This window comes from Amphiprion ocellaris, chromosome 19 (genome assembly GCF_022539595.1).
Source record: "Amphiprion ocellaris isolate individual 3 ecotype Okinawa chromosome 19, ASM2253959v1, whole genome shotgun sequence".
NCBI lineage: Eukaryota > Metazoa > Chordata > Actinopteri > Pomacentridae > Amphiprion > Amphiprion ocellaris.
The window spans coordinates 10783559-10806797 of NC_072784.1; the positions used below are offsets into that span (position 1 = coordinate 10783559).

General features: G+C 36.8%; 2 protein-coding genes across 4 annotated transcripts in view; both read left to right on the forward strand.

Moving 5' to 3' along the window:
• The window catches only part of taok2a (TAO kinase 2a), a 38861-nt gene extending 26621 nt beyond the window's left edge, over positions 1-12240 (forward strand). Inside the window, exons 15-20 of one of the 3 annotated variants that reach the window (XM_055005020.1) lie at positions 13-141; positions 733-936; positions 2425-2664; positions 2743-3165; positions 3863-4045; positions 5035-12240. In XM_055005020.1, the coding sequence (XP_054860995.1) occupies positions 13-141; positions 733-936; positions 2425-2664; positions 2743-3165; positions 3863-4045; positions 5035-5904 (2049 nt within the window). In that variant the 3' untranslated portion in view covers positions 5905-12240. The remainder of the gene's footprint in view (positions 1-12; positions 142-732; positions 937-2424; positions 2665-2742; positions 3166-3862; positions 4046-5034) is intronic. The other 2 variants (XM_055005021.1, XM_055005022.1) reach the window with 2 other exon arrangements.
• A 511-nt stretch (positions 12241-12751) lies between these two features.
• On the forward strand, positions 12752-20938 carry cdipt (CDP-diacylglycerol--inositol 3-phosphatidyltransferase (phosphatidylinositol synthase)). Its single transcript, XM_023295236.3, has 6 exons — positions 12752-12931; positions 13904-14038; positions 15757-15910; positions 17235-17316; positions 17396-17477; positions 18239-20938. The coding sequence occupies exons 1-6, from the start codon at positions 12889-12891 to the stop codon at positions 18379-18381; spliced, it is 639 nt and encodes a 212-aa protein (XP_023151004.1). The 5' UTR covers positions 12752-12888; the 3' UTR covers positions 18382-20938.
• Positions 20939-23239: the final 2301 nt, after the last annotated feature.

A 23239-nucleotide genomic window follows, 5' to 3' on the forward strand; every position in this document is an offset into this window, starting at 1 on the left:
GTCGTCCTGCAGACAAAAGCTGCTCTGACAGAAGAGAAGAAGTTCCAGCAGCACATACTGGGCCAGCAGAAGAAGGAGCTAACCAGTTTACTGGAGTCCCAGAAACGCCAGTATCGCCAGCGCAAAGAGCAGCTCAAGGAGGTTTGTTTCCCTCATTTTTCAGTCTAAAGTCCTGCAGCTCTAAAACAGAACAACATGAAGAAGAAGAGAGCATCAGAAATGACCTTCTGTGATGAATGAGTGAGACTGTATCTGGTTCTCTGGTCATTTATTGAAGCTTCACACAGGCTAATGTGGGCCGTAGCCAACGCCAAAATAACTACAAAAAGACAATAATTTAGCTCCAGAATTAGCTGCTGTTTTCAGCTCTTTCTCTTGCTTGACACACTACTGCTGACTCTCAGCCAATCAGAGGTGCGCTAACTAAACATGGCACGTTCACTGACATTAGGTAAATCTGGAACTGAACAATAAACATTGAAACATCAACAACAATATCAGTCCGTTACAATATTCTGTTATCTTCTTGTAAAATGACTCATACATGCATGAAAGTCGTTGGTATTCATGACTCTTCTGAAGAACTGGTCGATATTGTGATGCACGTAACGGCTCGGTTTGCATTTTCGTTGAACTCCGGCCCAAGTCGAGGACCCCCTGTATTTACCTGTTGATCTTCATATGTTCCTGTCTCGCCTCTTCTGGATCTTTCTGATTCGTTCTGTCAAACAGGAGCTGAACGAGAACCAGTCAACTCCGAAGCGTGAGAAGCAGGAGTGGTTGATCCGTCAGAAGGAGTGTTTGCAGCAGATGCAGGCGGAGGAGGAGGCCAGTCTGCTGAGGAGGCAGCGGCAGTACTACGAGCTGCAGTGTCGCCAGTACAAGAGGAAGATGCTGCTGGCTCGACACAACCTGGAGCAGGACCTGCTCAGAGAGGTAACCGGATAAAAGGTCCTCGATCCGATCTGTCAGGGATACACAGACACACCTGAAGCAGGTTTTAATACTCAGATATTTGTAGTTTAACCAGAAATACTTTATTGATCCCTGAGGGGAAGTTGTTTGTTTTTGTTATCATTGCTCCCAATCAAAGTCTAAGAAATGTAAACAAATGAAAAATATGAGATAAACGTATGTAGAAAAAAATATCAATATGAAGAGAAAAATATAAGCAAACAAAATATAAAAATATCCATTGTACGAGGAAAATAAAAAATACAAATATAGTGCAGTAAATAATAAGTTATAATTGTTGTTGTGTTATTAATTCAAGAAGATTTTAAAAAATGTTGCAAAACAAAATACGACAAAATTCTATTTAATTTATTATTTACATATTTTATTAATTATGTAGTGTTTGTTTTTTTATCCAACAAAGGGTGCATTTTTATTAATTACTTAAAACTGTATTTTTTTAATTTATTTTGGTTTTTGTAATTAACAGTTCGACTTTTAATAAAGCTGAACTGTTTAGAGTTTTTTTCCCCCGTAAATACAGAGACAAAAATAATTCTTTTAATTTATTTACTTATTCAAAATTGTATTTTTTATTTACCTTTTTTTTCATAAAATCCAACAAAGGTGCATATTTATTAATTATTTAAGAATGTATTTTTCTGTATTTATTTGATAAATTTTTATAGTTTGTGGTTTTATTAAAGCCGAGCTATTTAGCGTTTTTTCCCATAAAAAACAGACAAAAATAGTTTAATTTCATTCATTTACTTTATATATTTCGAACTTTTTTTCACAAATTCCAATAAAATGTGCATTTTTATTAATTATTTAAATTTATATTTTTTATTTATTTATTTTCATTCAGTTGGACTTTTAATAAAGCTAAACTTTTTAGCATTTTTCCCCCTGTAAATACAGACAGAAATAATTCTTTTCATTTATTTACTTATTCAAAATTGTATTTTTTTAATTTTCATAAAATCCAACAAAAGTCCATGTTAATTAGTTATTTAAAAATGTATCTTTATTTATTTATTTGTATTTATTTTTATAATTTACATTTTTTTAAAGCCGAACTGTTTAGCATTTTTTCCCGTTAAAAAACAGACAGATAGTTTAATTAAATTTATTTCCTTATTTATGTATTTTTTGCTTTTTTCATAAAATCCAACTAAAGGTGCATTTTTATTAATTATTTAAATATGTGTTTTTATTTTTTGTGGGGATTTTTCTTTTCATAAAATCTACTAATAGATTTTATGTTTGCCTAAAATCAGCTTAAATTAAATGTTCATTTTTGTCTGTTGCAGGAAGTTTGTGTTCGGATTAATTGGTAGAAAGATCCTGTCAGCCTATAAAAATATCAGTTTTCATTGTACTTTCTGCTGGTATTGATAATATTCATTTAACGAACATAGAAGCAGATCTCAGATATTTTGACCCTCAATGATCAGTTTTTTCCACCAGGACCTGAACAAGAAGCAGACCCAGAAGGACCTGGAATGCGCCATGTTGCTGCGACACCACGAGTCCACGCAGGAGCTGGAGTTCAGGCAGCTGGGCTCGGTGCAGAGGACCAGAGCCGAGCTGATCCGGACCCAGCACCAGACAGAACTGACCAACCAGATGGAGTACAACAAGAGACGCGAGCAGGAGCTCAGACAGAAACACGCCATGGAGATCCGGCAGCAGCCCAAGAGCCTGAAGGTACGACGGAAACAACCGAAGTTTATAAATCCACCTAAAACCTGCTGCTGATCGTCTCTGACTGCTTCTGTGTTTCAGTCCAAAGAGCTGCAGATTAAACGTCAGTTCCAGGAGACCTGTAAGATCCAAACCCGTCAGTACAAGGCGCTGAGGAACCACCTGCTGGAGAGCACTCCGAAATCCGACCACAAGGCTGTCCTCAAACGCCTCAAAGAGGAGCAAACACGTAAGCTGGCCATCCTGGCCGAGCAGTACGACCACTCCATCAACGACATGCTGTCCACACAGGCTGTGAGTAAGGCAAGGAAACCCCCGCGCACCGCCACCACACCTGGAGCACCGCACCTGAACGCACCACCACACCTGAACGCACCACGACATCTGAACGCACCACCACACCTGAAACCACAACAACATCTGAACCCAACACGACACCTGAATGCATCACAACACAAACACACAGTGAATGCATCACCAACAAGGATGCGAGCAGCTGCAAATGTATGTTACGTTTAGTTTTACCTGACAATAGGGTTCTTTTGACTAACTGGGCTGTTTCTGCTTTTAAAAATAACTTTGGGGTTATAAAAGCAGCTTTGGGGTTCTGATGTTTCTTACTAACTACTTATTTCTATAATTTAATGTAGCTTGACAGACATTTATCACTGCAGAGCTGAAACAGAGAGAAGGAAGAACATTAATGGGCAACTATTTTTATAATCATTAATGGAAAAATGTTAGTTTTTAGCTGCATATTTAAAGATTTATTTGCTTCTTATGAATCTGCGAAAAAAGACAAGCATTTTGAAGACATGATCTTGAATTGCTAAATTAAAAAAATTTCCACAGTTGTTTGGAAAAACCCTTAAAATATTTCCTGTTGTAGATTAATTTAGCAATTGCAACTCTAGTTGGAATAAGAGGAAAAAACTCAATAATAAAAACCACAACAGTGGGACAAAGCTAAATAATTTTACTGATTTCTTGTAGTTATTCAGCAACACATTCAAATTAACATTTGCTTCATGTTCATCTACAGTCCAAGATAGGAAACACAAACATAGACACATGTTTGTGCTTCTTACTGTTTAACTCAACATCTGCTATTCTACGCAAAGAAGCAAACTAACAAACATCTGCTCAGTAGCTTTAAATATTCTCTCTAATGATACCAAGTGTTGTCCTGATTCACCTGCAGCTCCGACTGGATGAGACTCAGGAGGCCGAGTACCAGGTCCTCAGGATGCAGCTGCAGCAGGAACTCGAGCTGCTCAACGCCTACCAGAGCAAGATCAAGATCCATACCGACACCCAGCACGAGAGGGAGGTGAAGGACCTGGAGCAGCGGGTGTCGATCCGCCGGGCGCTGCTGGAGCAGAGGGTAGGATGTCGGGAAATATATCGTAGATCAGCTGTAGTACCTGGTTGTTCCACCAGATGGAGCCTCTTACTGTTTCACCTTTTGATGCACAACATGGGTCAAAAGATTCCATTGAATATGGGTATCTTTTGACCCAAATTGTGCATCAAAGGGTTGTAGAGACCAGAGGAGGTGTCACTCAGACTACAGTTCATGTTGGTGTTGAAGACATTTCACTCTTGGTCCTTCGAAGTTTGCTGTAGTGGTGTGTTTTATTAGTATTTCCGGTAATACGGTGGCTGGGTCTGCAAAGGTAAGTCGACCCAGAGCATTTTCAGGGTACACATTTTATAGAAACGTAAGAGGGCGGATCAAAAGGTAGGGAGGACGCTGTATGTAACTACCAAGGTGGATAGTGGTTAATTTGCGTATGGTTGCTAATCAGTGACTGAGGGTAAGACAACAGAACAACAGGGTAGTTGAGTAAACAATTGCAAATACCAAAGGTGTGACAACAAAAGGTAAGAGGGGGAACTGACAGACGGTAGCAAATGACAAAAGACGAAAGAATTGTGTATAACCATGGGAAATGGAATGAAAGGGGTGACAGTAGTAGCAAAAGATGTGCTATTTTCCTCATCATTGGCAAGCAGAGAACATTGTGGGAGTTTAGCAATGGGCACCATGACCACGACTTCTGTGGTGGTTAATGACCTCTAACCACAGTTCATGTTTTTAAGACCAAATGGGATGAATCTCATGTCTCCATTGACTTGTCGCCACTGATTCATTTATGGATTAATACATTATGGACTGATAGCACATTGATTATTGATTAAGAAAATTTGTATCCCCAACATCCCACCGCAACTTATGTCCCACCTGTGTGACAGCGGATGTAAATATACAATAGGACTGATGTTGACGCTGATATCGATCTGATAAGAAAAGCTCTGATTGACTCTGGCCTGGCCGTCTCCAGTCCTAACGCTGTGTCTGTTGTCTTTCAGATCGAGGAGGAGATGCTCTCCCTGCAGAACGAACGCTCGGAACGAATCCGGACTCTGCTGGAGCGTCAGGCTCATGAGATCGAGGCGTTCGATTCGGAGAGCATGCGTCTGGGCTTCAGCAACATGGCGCTGTCTGGCATCCCGGCCGAGGCCTTCAACCAGGGCTACCCGACCCCCAGCCCGTCCTCAGGCTCCAGCGGCTGGCCATCAAGACCCGTCCCACGATCTGGCAGCCACTGGAGCCACAGCGTCCAGAACTCGGTGGCGACTCCGTCCTGGCGCAGTCAGAACCACGGCGGCGGCTTCAGCCGGGCCGAGTCCATCGCCTCCTCCCACGGCCTCGGCAGGGACAGCGAGCTGAGTAAGGGCAGGATTCACTCGTCGTCCTCGTCCTCCTCATCCTCGTCCTCCCACCACCAGCAGCACTACCTCCCCCAGCACTACCAGCACCACCAGAGCACCCCCCAGCTCTACCGCGACGCCCACGACTCCAGGGAGCGCGAACGGGCCCGAGAGTGGGTCGGCGGAGGAGGCCACTACTCCCATCACTCCCAGGGCCACCACCACCACCTGTCCTCCCATGCCTCCTCCCAGTCATTGGCCCTGCTGCCTCCCCCGCCGCCGCCTCCCCCCATCTCCCTCTCCTCCTCCCCTCCCTCCTCCGCCTCCTCATCCTCGTCGTCGCAGGGCGGCTATGGCGGCGGCGGCCTGAGCGTCAGAGGTCCGACTCTGATGGCGCTGAGGAACAGCCCCCAGCCGCTGAGGAGGACGGCGTCCGGCGGTCCAGGCGGCGGCAGCGACGGCGGTTTGAGCCGGAGCACGTCGGTCACCTCCCACATTTCCAACGGATCCCACCTCTCCTACTCCTGAAGGAAGCTGCAGGGCTACGAGCCGAAAACAGGAGCAGAGAGAGGGCCGGTTAGTTTTTAATTGTTAGATTTTAAAATGTAAAAAATCTGATCTTTAAAAAAAGCAAAACAAACACAGATACCCTGATTTTAAGTGTATGTTTCAGGATCTCCTTTCTGGAAGTGTGCAGGGGAAGAAAGAGAGGCTGCAGCAGAGTATATGACAAGTCAGCTTAACATTTAATAAGTGGATATGTGTTGTAGAATTCTGATGGTAGGAGTTACAGTTCCAGGTATCTGGCTAGTCAGGATTCTGCTTCACTTAATTGACTTTATCTAGATATTGTAAATTCAATTTTTAGATATCTTAGATTAAGATATCAAACTAATTTTCGATATAAATCTTAAATTATCAAAGTGCCAGTCAGAATGATGACATCTGGTGGATGTCAGGGCTGCATTGTAAGCGACAGATACGTCGATTATTTTGACTAGTCAAAACTAAACTACAGTGATCTCTAAGTTGTTTTGACCACCTAGACTGAGTTGATATCCATCATGTTAGTTCTGGATAGCTAAAGTTAGCTAACAGATATTAAGGCAGCTTGCCAAAGTGGTAAATTATCAGTTAAAGGATGTCAAGACTGCATTATAAGTGTCTGATAAGTAGTGCAATTATTTTGACCAATCAAAACTGAATTACAAAGATCTGTAGCTGTAGTTTGACTGGTCAGAATTAAAATTCCAGATAGCTAGCAGTTAGAACAGCTGCCATAGTAGAAACTATTTGTTAAGGGATGTCAAGACCGCATTATAAGTGTCTGATAAGTCGTGTCAACAACTATCGTTTTTGACTAAAAAACTGAACTACAGAGAACTCTAACTTGTTTTGACTGGTCAGAGTGATGCTAATATCTGTTCCTTTATCTCAGAAGTCAAATTCACCTGTTAAATGTTAAAGCATCTTGCCATAGCTGAGTTTTTTAAAACTCCAAGTTGCACAGGAGCAGAGAAGTAATCAGAAAAAAAAGACGTAAGTAAGACGTGAAAATGAGCCATGCGTTGCAAAGCGAACAAGTTGAACCATTGGAGAAAAAGCTAAACTTTGTTCGTTTTGTAGCCTCCATTGCACAGTGTTGAGGGTTTGAACCGACTCACCTGTTGGATCAGGTGTTCAGAGTTGCAGCAGGTTTAGATTTTTTCTAACGAACTGAGCAACAGTTGTGGAGCTTCCACTTGGCCTGCGGTGCTTTAAAAACCACTGTAACTATGTAAATAACGCTAAAATTGTAAACCCGGTTTTTGATTTATAAGTGTTTGATAGCGGGGAGGGTTCGGGGCGGAAGGAGTTGACCAAGAGAAGATTTCTTGAAAACACACTTCTTTTATTTGTAGTGATAAGATTCTGTATATGACAATAAAAAAACACTGCCATCTTTGTGTTGGGCTGCAGAGAAACTCTACCACTGCCCTCTGATCTAATAAAAGGAACAAACCTCGGGAGCGTTTACAGTCAGAATTAGTTTAATCACAGCAGAGTTAGCTCCAGTTTCATTTAGCTTAGCGCTGATGCTAAAAGCGGCTTCCAACAGCTTCACATTTACAGGATTTCTATTTAGAAATAGTGAAACAACCTGCAAACTTTGAGTTGAAACAGAGATTCAAAAATGATCTCTAAATATCACAGAAGTGATATTGTGTTTGGTAAAGGTGGATAATAAGCAAACTGCTCTCCTAAAAAAATGACATTTCTCCACAACTGAACTGTTAAGATATTTTCTAACGTAGGAAAGGAAAGAAATCCGACTTTAAATTAAAGATAAACAGACATGAAAAAAATGTCAAAAATTCCAAAAAACAAAATTAATTTAAGAGTCAGAAAGTAAAGGACACGATTTGAAAAGATTTATTTTTTTAAGTTGTGAAACGGTAATCAATAAAATTTAAAGTCGTGAAATGCAAACTGACAAATTTCCAAAAATTTTACAAAATAAAACTTGACAAAATTAGAAGTTAAATGTAAAGCGACCGGAAAAATTAAAAATGACAAAAAATGTGAAATTATAAAATGTAAATTGACAGAAAATTAATAGTAAACAAGCAAACTGATAGGACGTTAAAATAAAAAAGTATGAGGAACATTTTACAAAATATAAATTGACAAAATGTAAAATAATCAAGTGGAAACTGACCGGAAATTAATAATAAACAAACAGGCTGACATAAAGTTTAGTTAAATAAAAAGTACGAAGAACATTTTTCAAAACAAAAATTGACAAAATATGAAATTATAAAATGTAAACTGATAGGAAGTAAATAGTAAGCACACAAACTGACATGAAGTTAAAGTTAAAAAGTGTGAAGAACATTTTACAAAATAAAACTTTCAAAAATTAGATGTTAAATGTAAAGCGACTGGAAAAATTAAAAATGACAAAAAATGTCAAGTTATAAAATGTAAACTGACAGGAAATTAATAGTAAACAAACTGACATGAAGTTAGTGTTAAGGAGCATTTTACAAGATAATTGGCAAAATGTGACGTTATTAAACATAAACTGACAGGAAATTCTCTTCTTCAGTTCCTAATTGTGCATTTCTTTTCATTTTAAACACAAATATTTGGAATTATACGATATTTATTTCTGCCAAATATGAAGTCTGACAAAATCCTTGATGTCTTAGTGTCACATTTATGGTATAAACATGTAAAAAAAACTGAAATGTGAAGCTGTTGGAAGACATTTTTAACACTTCGATGCTTCTGCTCTTCATGCTAAGCTACCCTCGAGCCTGTTTCTTGACTGCGATAAACCACAAACCTCCGCGACGTTCCTTCGACCGGACGCTACCACCGAGTGTTTTAGCATTAAAACCTGAACGTGTGTGTCAAGTGTTTGTGAGTGTGTGTGTGCGCAGCTTCTACTCACCCGATTCCCCCACAAGTCTACATCTGTAGATAAGATGTACATGTGCATTATTACAGATTAGTACAACTCGGTGCATGGAACTCGTGTACAGGCAGCATTTGTATGAATAAACATGCACACTACTTATTTATATAAATGCATATAAATGTAAGATACCTGTAAATGTAGCAGGTATAATACTGAAGATTGTTCACTGTCCAACACTTTGACTTGCATTGTACTTACCAGTGTACATAGAAGCACTAACTCGAGACTGTGTTAGAGTAATAATAATGATTATTTTGTCATGTGAGTTAAACCGATTTGTACTAGATGCAGACAAATAGAAGCTATCATTATTATTACTACTACTGCAGTTGGAATATTTATGTTGTAATGCTAATTTTTAAGTTTTTAAAATTGTAATTGCCAATTTTGACCACTAGGTGGGGAATAAGCGCAATGTTACTGTGATAGAGCTACAAAAATAATTAAAAAAACAAAACATATTAATGTTTCTAAGGAGGACAAAAAGGACTACCTTTCCCAGCATTCCTGTCGAGGTCTCAGGGTGGGAGTCTCCAGTTCTGGGCAGGGCTTCGTTTTTAGTTTTTATTTTTGAGCCAGTATTAAAACGTGGAGTCGATATTTCCGGATTCTTTCACTACATTTGGTGCCATGTTTTTATTATTTTTAACTTTTAGATTTTGTAATTTTGCACTCTTTACTGTGCAAAGAACTTTTTCTCCAACAAAAAAAGAAAAAACACTGTAACCTGCAAAATATCAAGCCCAAAAAGTATCCAGTGTTACATTAAATGCTTGGAAAAAATAGTCATATGAGTAAATTGTGTGAAATAAATACACCAAAACGTCAGGAAAACTATTTAAGAAATCATTAAAACTCAACTCATTATTATGAAATGTTATTTTCAGGTTATTTTTACAGTAACAATTTCAATTTTTATTTCTGTAGTTTTTGTTTAGTTATTTTGACACTTTTGTATAGTGAAATTGTGGAAAAAGTATGTTGAAATTGGTAATATGAAAAAAAAATAAAAAAATTTATTCCAAATAAGAAAAAAATAGAAAATAACATGATCTCAGAGTTATAAAACGAAGGTAATATTTTTTATTTGTGTTAAAATAGTGCAAAAATATTGGCAAAATTTGAAGGTATTAACTGTAAAATGACAAGAAATTAATTGCAAATTTAAAAAAGACAAAGTTGAAAATTTAAACGTAAGAGACAAGAAAATTTTATGAAATGTCAAAACATGAAGTTTAAAAAAGAAAAATTGGTTAAATAAAATGTGACAAAATTTAAAGTTAAATCTCAAGTAACAACAAAGTAATAATAAACAAAAATTATTGACATGAAATTGAAAGAAATAAGGGACAAATTTTTTGTTTTATAAAATAAAAAGTCAAAATTTATAGTAAAAAAAAGTGATATGAAATTCAAAGTTATTTGAATGACATGACAAAATTTTAAAAGGGACAAAATTGAAGTTAGATGTAATGTGACAGGAAGTTAAAAATGACAAAAAGCCATCGTTGCATTAAAAACATTTTAGTTTCATTAGAAACAAAATATTTAAATATTTCATATTAATGAGTTGATTTTTATTGTACAGATTGTTTTATTTCTGTATTTTCCACAGTTTGTTCGTATGATTATTTTCCCCAAGTTTTTTTTGTTGTTGTAATTTTGGCCTCTCTGGGACTCCATACATGAACTCCACTCTGTGTTTTGATTTGCACAGTCCGAATGGGTAGAAAATCACGACCTCCGTGCGATCGGATGCTGTCTTTAGTTGTCATGTCTACCTCATTTGCACTGATAGTAAAAGAATGTTTGGGTGGATTTTAAAGGAAAAAAAACAACATGTTTTCTTGGCTTTTTCTTTTTTGTTTCCTTCTCATTTTTGTGCAAATGTTGACAAAGAGATGATGAATGAGAGCCGGAGGACGAGCTGACGACGCCACATTCGGAGTGGAAGCTGTACAGTTTTAGTTTCTGATCTCTCTGCTGACATGCTGGACTTTAAAGACAAACAGGGGGTCGAAAAGGCGTCGTAAAACAAACTGTGCTGACTGTGGACGGTGGAAATGTTTGTTCGGATCTGCTGGCCGACAGACAAACTGTTCAAAACGTGAGATTTCATTTTGCCAACTTTGATTTTTCTCTTTTTAAATGCTTTTATGTTGAAATGCCGACCATTCCTCAAGTGTTATTTTTGCCAATCAAAGCTGCACTCTGGAAGTTTCAACCCACATAAACACACTTTATTTCTACTGTCTGAAACACTTTTGTATTAGATTGAGAGTAGTTTACTGACTGTAGGATTTCTGTGTTTTGGGAAATTTTCACATTTTGCCGTCTTCTCCGGAGTTAACGATGGAAAAATGGTTGTTTTCTTATTTTTCAAGTTGCAGAAAGTTCAGAAAAAAAAGAAAAGAAAAAAGCCTGAAATAATAATAATCAAGCAAATAGTTTAAAATATAAATAAGACAACAATTTTCATTGTCCTTTTTTGTTGTTACTGGAAAAAAAATCTACTTTTAAAGCCTGTTTTCATTTCATAGTTATGTTTTGTCAAAAGCTGCTTTTATTTAATGACACTTTCATGATGTTTTTATGTTTTTATTTTATAATGTTGCTGTTTTGTGATAAAATGTCACTTTTAGATGCTGGAAAAATTTACATTTTACAGTCAAAGCAATCAAGTAATTGCAGAAATGTTTTGCTTATTGCTTAAAAATAATCTGTCACTGCAGAAAACAGTGAAAAATGTTTCTGAAAAACAAAGATACTCAGTTTAACCACATTTTTGGGGGGATTAAGATGCTGAAAAAATGACTTAAATAATAGTTTGACGATCAAAAAACATTTCTCTTAACTATGAATTGTATTATTCGACAAATATTTTCAGCTCTGGTTGACCAACTTTTCATAATTTTGTCAAAATTTGTTCTGCATGTGGCTCTGTGGTGCGTTCAAGGACAGTCAGACATCCAAAAACTGAAGCGGTTCCAAGACGTTTTGTTAAAAATGCTTCTGGAGTCGACAGCAAACGAGAAAATTTCCCAAAACTGTCTTTAAATTTGCTGGTTTCTGTTTGGGTCCACACGGCGCAGATTTGTAAACAAACAAACAAAAACACCCCAAATGTTGTTGATGTTTGTGGCCAGCAGGAAGAAACTGACTGGAGCAGCTGAGAGGAGGATGAAGGTGGTGATGATGATGATGATGATGATAATGATGATGATTATGATGAAGGTGGAGGATTCTGCTGTAGTGAGAGTCAGTGTTGGTTGAAGGTTGTGAGTCTGTCGGACGTTTTTGCAGCAGGAGTTTCAAATGTTTCAGGTTCTGAGGTTGAAAAAAAACGAGTTGTACAGAAACGTGACAAAATAATTTTGGAGAAATAAAAGAACAAAAATAGACATGTGGCTGAGTTTTTATTCCTTTTGGGCTTTTTAGAAGCTTGGTGTCTGTAAATTGTTACAGACTACAACTATTAAAGGGCATCATTTTTATTACAAGTTTGGAATCCCGGTAGTGCCTATGTTTTTGTCTTTTAAAAAATAAAAAGAAGGAAAAAGCCTGAAATAATCATAATTTTAAAACTATGATTAAGCAAATATTTTAAAATATAAATAATACAAAAATTTATAAAAACTGGTCTCCCCGTGTTTTTTTTAACAATTAATTTACAAATTGTTAGTCTTTTAATATCAATTTTTTTTCTGATTTAGAGTTACAGTTTTGTAATGGTATTACACACGTAAATTTGTAGTATTTTTAATATTTTTGTACTTTAAAAAAGCAAGAAAAACATCAGTAAAATCATAGTTTTTTTTTGGTTCTGTTCTCCATGTAGGGATTTAGCTGTCGATGTAATTCTATAAATGACCTGCGGGGGGCAGCAGGGCGACGCTGCTGAGACCAATCTGCCGCAATCTCACCGGAAGAAGAAGATTCAACTGACTCGAACCGAACCTGATCTCCTGCCGAGTTTCTCCCTCGGATTCTCCCCGTAATAGATCCATAAGACCGACCCGGTTCGATCAGAACCCGCTCCGAACTCCATCATGGCGCAGGAGAACATTTTCCTCTTCGTTCCGAATCTAATCGGTGAGTTTTGATCGTGGCTGCTAGCGTGAAGCTAGCTTAGCTTTAGCCTTCCGGTCGTTAGAGTGATGCTGCCAGAGTCCGGTCAGAAACGGGCTGCAGATAAATCACAAGAATAAAGAGACTCACACTGAATTTAAAGAGTTTCATTGAGTTTTTTCTTCGATAAGTGTGGTTTATTGGAAGCTTTCAGACCTCTAAAATCGATGAAAAATAATATCTACGGATCTCCGGATTTCAGTCGTTTTAAGACAGATATAGTAAAAAAAAAAATCTCTGATTTCATCTCTGAAATAGCTCCCTAAAGTGATGTCTTTTGGGTTTTGGTTCAACAGAATTGGACATTTAAATGAAACATGGCATTTTTAGTACATTTAAGCATTTCACAGAGTTAACTATTAATTAGAAAATTAATCATCAAGATCCAAGATTTAACAGGAAAATCTTATCCAATCCAATCCAGCTTTATTTGTATAGCACTTTTAACAATCCACCGATTGAACCAAAGTGCTGTACATCCAGAACAAGGCAAATAAAATCAGGACTACACAATAGAAGCACTAAAAGCAAATAAAATACAAAAATACACAACAAAAGCACTAAAAACAAATAAAATCAGTGTGTCATGCTGGATGGAAAGCCAGGGAATAAAAGTGTGTTTTAAGACGGGTCTTAAAAATGGACAAGGAAGGGGCCTGTCTAAGGTGCAATGGCAATTTGTTCCACAACATAGGAGCAACCACAGAGTAAATAAAACCACAAATAATTAAACTGCTTCGACCTGCTGTTTTTATTTCTTTATCATGTTGTGTATCTGATGTTGTTGTTGTGTTTCTGAGGTGTTTCTGATGTTCTTGTTGTGTTTCTGACGTTGTTGTGTTTCTGATGTTCTTGTTGTGTTTCTGGTGTTCTTGTTGTGTTTCTGATGTTCTAGTTGTGTTTCTGACGTTGTTGTTGTTGTGTTTGTCGCTCCAGGTTACGCCCGTGTAGTTCTGGCCCTGCTGTCCTTCTACCTGATGCCCTGCTGTCCGTGGCCGGCCGTCTTCTGCTACATGCTCAGCGCTCTGCTGGACGCCTTCGACGGTCACGCTGCCCGAGCGCTCAACCAGTGTATGTACCTACAGGGTTAACTGGTTTATTACCTCCTTCTGCATACAGCGGCCTGGAATTAACTGGGTCGACTGATTTGGTTCAACCAGGACTAGTTTCAGTCATGTATCAGTTTACGTACCAGATCGGCAGGTGTCCTAACGGCAGACACTCACCAGACTCCATTCATAATACGTCAAATTTAAGGAACAACTGTTCGTTTTTTCTGTTAGAACTTGAGACATTTGATCTTGACACAGGAGAACTTTTTTTTTTTTTTTTTTTTTTTTTTTTAATTTTACCAGGTAAGCTCAGTTGAGAACAATTTCTCATTTACAGTGATGACCTGGCAAGAGGCCCCAGCAGGAAGAAAGATAACAAATGAACATTGTCCTCTCGGTTCCTAATTTAGTCAGCGAGTGTTTATCATCTCTGCTGATGTGTAGCTAGCTTAGCATTAGCCTCCTGTACGTCAGAGTGGACGCTGCTGAGAGACCAGAATCCTTTAAAAAAGGGCCAAATTTAACAAATGTAGCCTGCTGCTGTTTTCAGGTTTTGCTTGAAAAATTAACTGAGGAGGTGAAACCAAGGCAAAAGATAGACAGAGTAACAATCATAAGAATGACTGAATTTAAATCATTTTCTGAAGTTTTTTCTTTCTTTGATTTGTTAGAAACTTTCAGGTCTCTAGAATCTGCCCAAAATAACAATATCTACAAGTCTCTGTTGAACTGCTCGCAGCCAAAGGCTTTAATGAGGTATTTGATTTAAAAGCTGCAAAAAACTGCTGTAAATAGTTTTTTAACTAATATATAAATCAACCAGTCAGTTGACTAAAATATTATTCAGCCATTTTGATATTCGATTAGGTGTTTTAGTTGTTTTCCAAGCAAAAATTGTCTAGATATTTAAAATATTCTGATTTAAGACTCTAAAATGTTTTACTTTGGCATATTTGTCACAACTCTGCAAAACTTTGATGGCATTTTGAAAATATTTCTAAACATTTGATCGACTAAACTGTCAATCAGCAGATTAACTGACATTAACAGTAACTGGTATAAACTGTGTTCATAAACCTGTTCATTGAGCCCTCAAAATCAGGTGTTCATAGCTTTTATTGTTTCAGTTTACATGTTTCATTTTAGATAGATAGATAGTATAAAATTTAAAAAAAACTTCTAATTTTAAAATCTATAGAGATGCTAAATTTATTTTCATATTTCAAGGCACAGTGATTTAAAGAAGATCTTGTTTTAAGAAGTTTTCATTCCAGGATTCGGCTTAAATCATAAAAGCAATACTGACCAAACCGAGCTGCAGTTCATCAGCAGATTTTATCTTTTCACAGTAAAATCCTCGTTTTCATCATCTATTCAGGCAAAGATCATATCAAACATTTGCAAACTTTATTTGTGCAGCAGCTTTAATGCTTCACACAACTGATTTAAAAAGAGTAAAAAGACAATAAACTAGTAAAAACTAGATTGCAAACTTAATAAAATGGATGAAAAAGACAGAAATTGACTAAAATTTAACATAAAAACTGTAACATGAAGCATATGTCTTTCATGTGACGGTTTTCTTCTTCCTATTGACACCTTCTTCTGTTTTCAGATTAATTTGAGGCGTCAATGTGAATATTTACACAGTTTCAGTATTTTTAAATGGATAATTACCAGACCCTGCAGAGTTTTTCCCTCAGTCCAAGCTGACAGGACTTTACTGTTTCCCTCCAGGCACTAAGTTTGGGGCGATGTTGGACATGCTGACGGACCGATGTGCCACCATGTGTCTGCTGGTCAACCTGTCGCTGCTCTACCCGTCCTTCACCTTCCTGTTCCAGATCAGCATGTGTCTGGACATCGCCAGCCACTGGCTTCACCTGCACAGGTGAGCAGTGTTTCCTCTAGGGTTTTTTTCAGCAGCGGGGGCAGGTTCTTTGGGGAGCCGTGGCAGCGTAAACAAATGACGCTTGACTGCAGATTTTACTGTAGAATCAGCGGCAGTCCGGCTGTTTTTTTTCAACCCTTTTAGGGTCCTAGTCTGACAGCCTGGGTTCTCTTTAGGGTTTTCTCCTCTACGCTCATTTCTCTCTCCTGCTCCTTCACTTTGTTCCACTGATCCTCTCTGTCTGATGTTACTTCTCTTATATGAATACAGAAAATATTAACGTTGGATAATTTACACTCACATCACATCTATTTACAAGTGTGAACACAGTTTTTTACCTAACCATCATCATTTATGAGTCAGTAAAAGGCTAATGATACGTGAGTAGCGTCGTCTTCATCAGGTGTCTTTCTCTTCTTACAGAAATATTTAAACAAGCTCATCTGAAAATGCAGTCAGTAGTTACATCATGGTGTGTAGATATTAGCTTAATGCTATCAATTAGTTTACTAACGTTAGCGACACTGAGTTGGCACCAGGCCCAATTAACTGAAGCTACCAATATGTTACGTAACGTTTACTGCCCATCAATATTTTGTGAATGTCTATTTAACTTGTAAAATCTATTATCTATCTTAAGCTAATAACTTTCCTCCGGTAAGTTGCTGCTCTATTTTCCAAGACGACACTCCTCTGACTCTCTGACCTGCTGCCTGGATGCTCGATGTGACGTCACTTTCAAGCAGTAATTAACGTCTTATTAACCCGACATATCAAAGAGTAGATACTGACTGAGATAATTATCTGTAGTTTACCTTAGTACTGGCAAGTACCCGACAGTGCAGCACTCTGCTGTGAAGGTGGAGACATGCGGCGGTGGTGTATTTGCGACAATAAAAAAATGAATAAAATGCCACCTCACCCACAGCGAGGCAGCGATTAGCCTTTATGGCCCCCGTCTGTGGAACAGCCTGCAGGAGAAGCTCACGACTGCAGAGACTGTTGATGTTCTTAAAAGAAGGTTAAAGACTCAGACAGATCAGACTTGAAGCTGTTTCAGAGTCTGTTTGAGGTTTAGTGTGATTCAGAAATGAATCCAATTGTTTTATTACGTTCTGACAGACTGTTGAATAATTCTTAAATGTAATTACCAGAAGTTTAATCCAGTAAACCGTGTTCGAAGCAACGACCTCCTCAGAAACAGGAACAGCTTTTTATATTTCAAACTTTAAACCATGAGTCAATACGATTCCTCTGAGGTTTAGTCTTTTATAAAGTACCACAGATATTCTGCAACACAGTTTGTTTATTTCCTTTATTTCAGCTCTATGATGAAAGGATCAGGGAGTCATAAGACCATCGACCTGTCTGGAAACCCCATCCTCAGGCTCTACTACACCTCCCAGGTCAGCTGGCCGTCACATTTTATTGATTGCATTTCTGCTGAAAGTGAAAGCAGGTGAATGAAGTTTGTTCCTCCTGCAGCCGGTGCTGTTTGTGATGTGTGCTGGAAACGAACTCTTCTTCTGTCTGCTTTACCTGATGCATCACATCGAGGAACCTGCAGGTGAGAATCCATCCACACCACTACTTCTCCTTCTTCTTCTACTACTAATTATTCTTCTACTACTAATTATTATTCTTCTGCATCTTCTACTACTTTGGTTTCTTCTACGTACTCTGCTTCCTCTTTTTCTTCTTCCTCTCTTTTTCTTATTCTGCTTCTTCTTTGTCTTCTTTTTCTTCAACTACTACTAATTCTTCATCTTCTTCTACTACTACTACAAATTCTTCCTCTATTTCTTCTATGTACTGTGCTTCTTCCTCTTTTCTTCTTCAACTACTACTAATTCTTCTTCTGCTTTGTCGTCTTCTTCTGCTTCCTCTTCTGCTGTTTCTTCTGCTGCTTCTTGTTGTTCTTCTGCTTCTTCTACTACTACTAATTCTTCTTCTTTTTCTTCTGCCTCTTGTTCTTCATCTTCTTCTTCTACTACTATTAATTCTTCTGCTTCTTCTTGTTCTTCTGCTTCCTATTTTGCTTTTTCTTCTGCTTCTTCTTCTACTACTACTTCTTCTTCTGCATCCTCTCCTACTTCTTCGGTTTCTTCTATATACTCTGCTTCTTCCTATTTTTCTTTTTCCTTTCTTATTTTTCTTATTATGTTCCTTCTTTGTCTTTTTTTCTTCTACTACTATTAATTCTTCTTCTTCTGCTGCTTCTTCTACTACAAAATACGACAAATGACACATTTCTGTTCCCGAATCTTGTGCGTCAGTATTTAGTGACGTAAATGCTGAATTCTTCTTGTATTGGTTGTGTTCCTGCAGCGTGGTTCTACTGGCTGCAGGGTCTCTGTGGAATCATCTGCCTGCTGAAGTCGGCCATCAGTCTGCTGCATCTCATCACCGCCTCCCAGAACATGGTCGCCCTGGACGCCGCCGAGCGGGAGAAGGTCGCCAAGACGCAGTGAGAGGTCAGGAGGAGGCTGGACGGCAGCAAAAACCACCACGTTTCTTATTTATTCTCACGCTTAAACTGACAGGACGAGAGAAAAAAAGACGATTTGCGACCAAGCATGAGAAAATTCCACGTAAAGGCAGGAAGGAGAGTTTAACGGGTTCACAGTTCATGTTTCTGACCTCCGGTTTATTTTACAAGCAAACACTGAACATATAAATATATCAAGAATTGTCTCACTGTAACAAAAGCAACACATATTATAGGATGTCCTGCTGGAATCTGTACTTATGGACCATTACTGTCCCAGTTTGTGACTCTTCTGTATTATTATTATCACATTTAAGCCACAGATTTGTCCTTTTACGTCTTATTTGTCTGCTTTAATGTCGTTTTCCATTAGAGCTGAAACCACCAGTCGTTTAATAATTGATTAATTGGCAAAATTGTCCTTCGGTCTCAGGTTGCAGCTTCACAGTAAACCGAACATTCTGTCATTTTAAAGACCAAACTGTTGATTAATTCATCCAAAAAGTAGCGAATAATCTTTCTCTGCAGCTTTATTTCCTATTATTTTATTACGATGAGGCACTTCCAGGCATCTTTAGAATTTTTTTGTTTAGTTCTTGTCAATGAAACTTGTGTTATTAATATTTTTTCCCAGATGTTTGTCCGTTTTTTTCATCTGACACTACATATCTGCGACTTGACGGTAAAAATAACACACAAGAAGCACTTAATTTATTTTTGCCTTATTTTGATTTGTCTGAAGGGCACATAGATGAAAATCATGGTGGTTTTAAGGCTGTAAATGAATTTCTGTCTGTCTTAAATCAGAATAAATAGACAAAACATTCCCAGACTAGTGTAAAGCACAACTTCTGATCAAACAGTGCAACTTTATTTAGATTAATTCTGATTTAATCCGACACATTATTGGACAGAAGCATCCTCTGACGTGAAACAAACACTATCTGCTTGTAAAATAAAAGTTTAGGAGCTCAGAAAACCACGCTGTAGACGTGTTTTCGCATCATTTTAGTTTATTTTCCACCGATCAGTCATTGTGTGAAGCTGCTCGTGTTTTTATTAACCAGCTGTTAACTCATCTGCAGACAATCAAACCAACAAATATCAGATTGATTTAGAAAAACGGCAGCAGATGCTAAAACAGCTGGATATTTGGGATACATTTCTCACACATCTGACAGATGCAGGTCTATTAAAAGAAGAAAGTATTCGTTTTACTGAGTGCCAACAGTGTTTTAATGCTCTTGGTGGGATTTTTGCTTTTCTAAAAGTGAGTATTTATGACAAAAATCCAAGTTTACAAACTGTTATAGATAAAAACAGCGACATGAAATCTTCTCTGAGCTTCACTTTCTCTGATAAATCACAGTTTATTCCTCGATTAACGCTGATAAAATATATCAGTCATTAGTCAACCTACAGAAAAATCATCTGTGATCAATATTTCTGAACATTTTTAGGGGAAAATGTTCAAACTTCTCTGGTTTCAGCTTCTAAAATGTGAATATTTGCTCGTCTCTTTGTTATGTTTGGACAAAATAAAACATCTGGGAGCCATTTTAAAGCTATTTTTGAAGTTTTACGGACCAAATGATTAACCGGGAAAATAAATCAAGTCGATAAATATCTGGACGTCATTCAGCTCTTTTCAAAAAGCTCAACTGAGGATTTTTTTAATGAACTGAGGAGGAAATTAAACCCGACACACCACAGACATTTCCAGATTCTTCCTTTTGCTGTACCTGCTTTATACTGTAACTACAACGTGCAGTTCTTGGAAAAAGTGCAGCGTGATTGCAGCTTTCCCATTAATAGACACCAAAACAGTGAATGCAGCAGGTCGAAACGAGCAGAATGATCCTTTAAAAAACACTAATTTGATTTAAAAACAAGTTATACGGTGACTTACCAGAAATCACAACTTGTCACTTCATTTTACAACCAGACGAGCAGCCAGCATAGAAACTTCACTCACTTTTGTTTTTATTGTTCATTTTTTGAATCTGTGTCCCTGAAATCGACCAATCAAACTGCAGCTTTCACTAAACTTTGTGCTTAAATATTCCTCTTGTCACATCCGAGCCGCTGTTTGTTTGTTTTTACTGTTTATTCTAGAGATTCCTGCTGATGTTTTAGTGGTTAAGTAAATGGTGATTGCAGTCGGAGGGATTTTAGAGCTTATTTGATATGAGTGGTGTCGTTTCTTAACGTTAGATCGGGTTTGGTTCCTTATTTTAGTCGACTAGAAACAGTAGAAGTTATGCAGGTCATACGTTTAGCTCACCAGGTGTTTGGGTTTGTGGTTTGAAGTCACTGACTGCTGCTGTGAAGTCAGAATGTGTGAATAAATATTATGTTTTTCATGGAGCTTATTTCCTAGAATGTATTATTATAAAGTATATAGATCTATATCTCTACGTGAAAGCCAAGTCTGATGTTATATTTAAAAGAAATGAGTTTACATCTTTAATGAATCTGTTGGTTGGTTGGTTTGAATTTACTGTAAAAGCTGCAAAACATAATAAAAACTATGAAAACAAGCTTGTGTCTTAAAGTCATGTTTTCTATTTAATAATCCATATTTCTCTCCCTTGAATGCAACAATAGAAGGATGAGTTCAAAGACTTCTACATTATAGTACATGAGCTGCTTTTATTAAATCCACTTCATTTATACTGAATATTTGAAAACCAGAACTGATTAAAGTGTTGCAAACCAAAAATATGTTGACAAGACAAAGCAGTTAAAAATTGCAAAAATCAGTTTGTAAAACAAAATTTAATTACTAGAAAATAACATTACGATAACTTGTAAGATAAAATTCTGAAATAGATGAAAATTACTAAACAAAGACAGAACACATACAAGATCAATTTGTAAAATAAAAAAGTACTAAAGTGAGACAAAACAAGGATAAAAACTGTCAATTCAATTTGTAAAACTAAATAAAATAATTATAAAACACTTAAATATAAAAATACAAATCAGAATAGCAAGTGGGATTAGATTATACAATTTGATTAATTATAAAATTCTTAGAAAATCGAGACAACATGGAAAAAAAATAAAATCAGTTTGTAAAAAAAGGAAGAAACATAACTTATGAGATAAAATTCCAAACTGAAAAAATAAATATAAAATACTAAAATGCAAAGCAATAGGGGAAAAACACTAATAAATATAAAAATAAATCCAAAAATATAAATATAAAATGCCATAATACAAGAAATACAGATAACAGGGTAAAAAGAAATATCAAAATAAAACAAATATGAAATGCTCAAACAGGAAAAGAAAACAGGATCAAAACTTGGAAGATGAAATTCTTATGTAAAATAAACAAAATACAAAAAAAAAGACAAGATACTATAATCGATTTGGATAAATACTAAATAAATCTGACAAGACTAAACTGAATAAAATAAAATAAATATAAAATAATCAAATTAAAAAATAAATATAGTAACACTGAAGACACTTAACACTTAAGAGATATAAAAACTAATATATATTTAAAAAAATATTTAGCTATACACACTAAATCTATTATAAAAAAGGAGATAAATATAAATGTCAAAAACAGAATAATAAAAAATAATTATAAAATACTCAAACAGCAAAAGAAAAATATAGGATTATAACTTAATCTCACAAGACTAAACTGGATAAAATAAAATAAATGTAAAATACTTAAAAACCAGGCAGAATAGGTCCGTGTATTTATCTGGCTATTGGATTTTCCGTTCTGAAACGGGTATTGAAAAACAAAAAACAAGTGGTTATTTGATTTCCGTTTTAAAATACAAAAATGAAAATTGAAATACAAGGCGTTTTTCCTTTTCATGATCAAAAAGGGATTTACGAAATTTTAAAAATGCTTTGATTTTCATTTTATATTTAGAATAACAAAAAAATAAATAAAATCAGTAAGAGACAGAAACGAAAAAAGGTTAGTTTTTTCATTTTCTGAGACCGGAAGTGGTCATCAGCAAGTGTGGAGCCAAACAACAACTAGATTCTCAGAGGGCGGAGCCAGAGAGCAGTGATTGGTCAGACCATAGATAATATAGAAGACAGCGCGCTAGCGTATCTAGTTTATGTATATCTATGGTCGGCACGTCTGGTAGCATCTCTGGCTGCTGTTGATCTTGTTTTTGGAGTAAAACACAGTAAGAAGATAAATACTTCTAACCAGTAGCGTTTTGTTGTACGTTAAGTCAGCGACTTGTGAAGAGTTGTGTTTTGTCGTGTTTGAGCAGTTGGTCCGGACGCGTTAGCTAGCTAAGCGGCTAAGTTAGCTAGCGGGCTAATTAACACAGGTGGCTAACTTACTGCTGAACACCTGTGTTAGTTGCTGCCCCAGCTGTCATTATTAGAATGACCTTCTCAACCTGTATTTCTCTGCTGTGTATTTTAGCTTTTAAAAAAGTTGTTTTACTTTAAGGTTAACTGAAACCTGTTCAGCTGCACTGAAGTTTAACATTCAGCTGGTTTGAATTAAACAGCGCTTAACTTAACATTGCGCAACATTACCTCTCTGAATCTCCATAATTTCATTAAATTCCTTCTCTCTTCCACTGCTCAAGTTCAATCCAGTATATAAAATGACATTAATAGTGAATAAACTAACAACCAGCCATTGTATTTATTTATTATTGCATGTATTTGTAGTAAAACATGAGTTGAAACATCCTACTTTTGGATCTAGAACTGCACAAGCCGTTCATTTTCAGTCACCTGACGAGTTAAACTCCCCTTTTTATGTGAGGTTGAAGCAGAAAGTCTGAGTTAACAAAGAAAGTTCTTTATAATTTGCGATACCTGTTATCTCTGACTGAGGC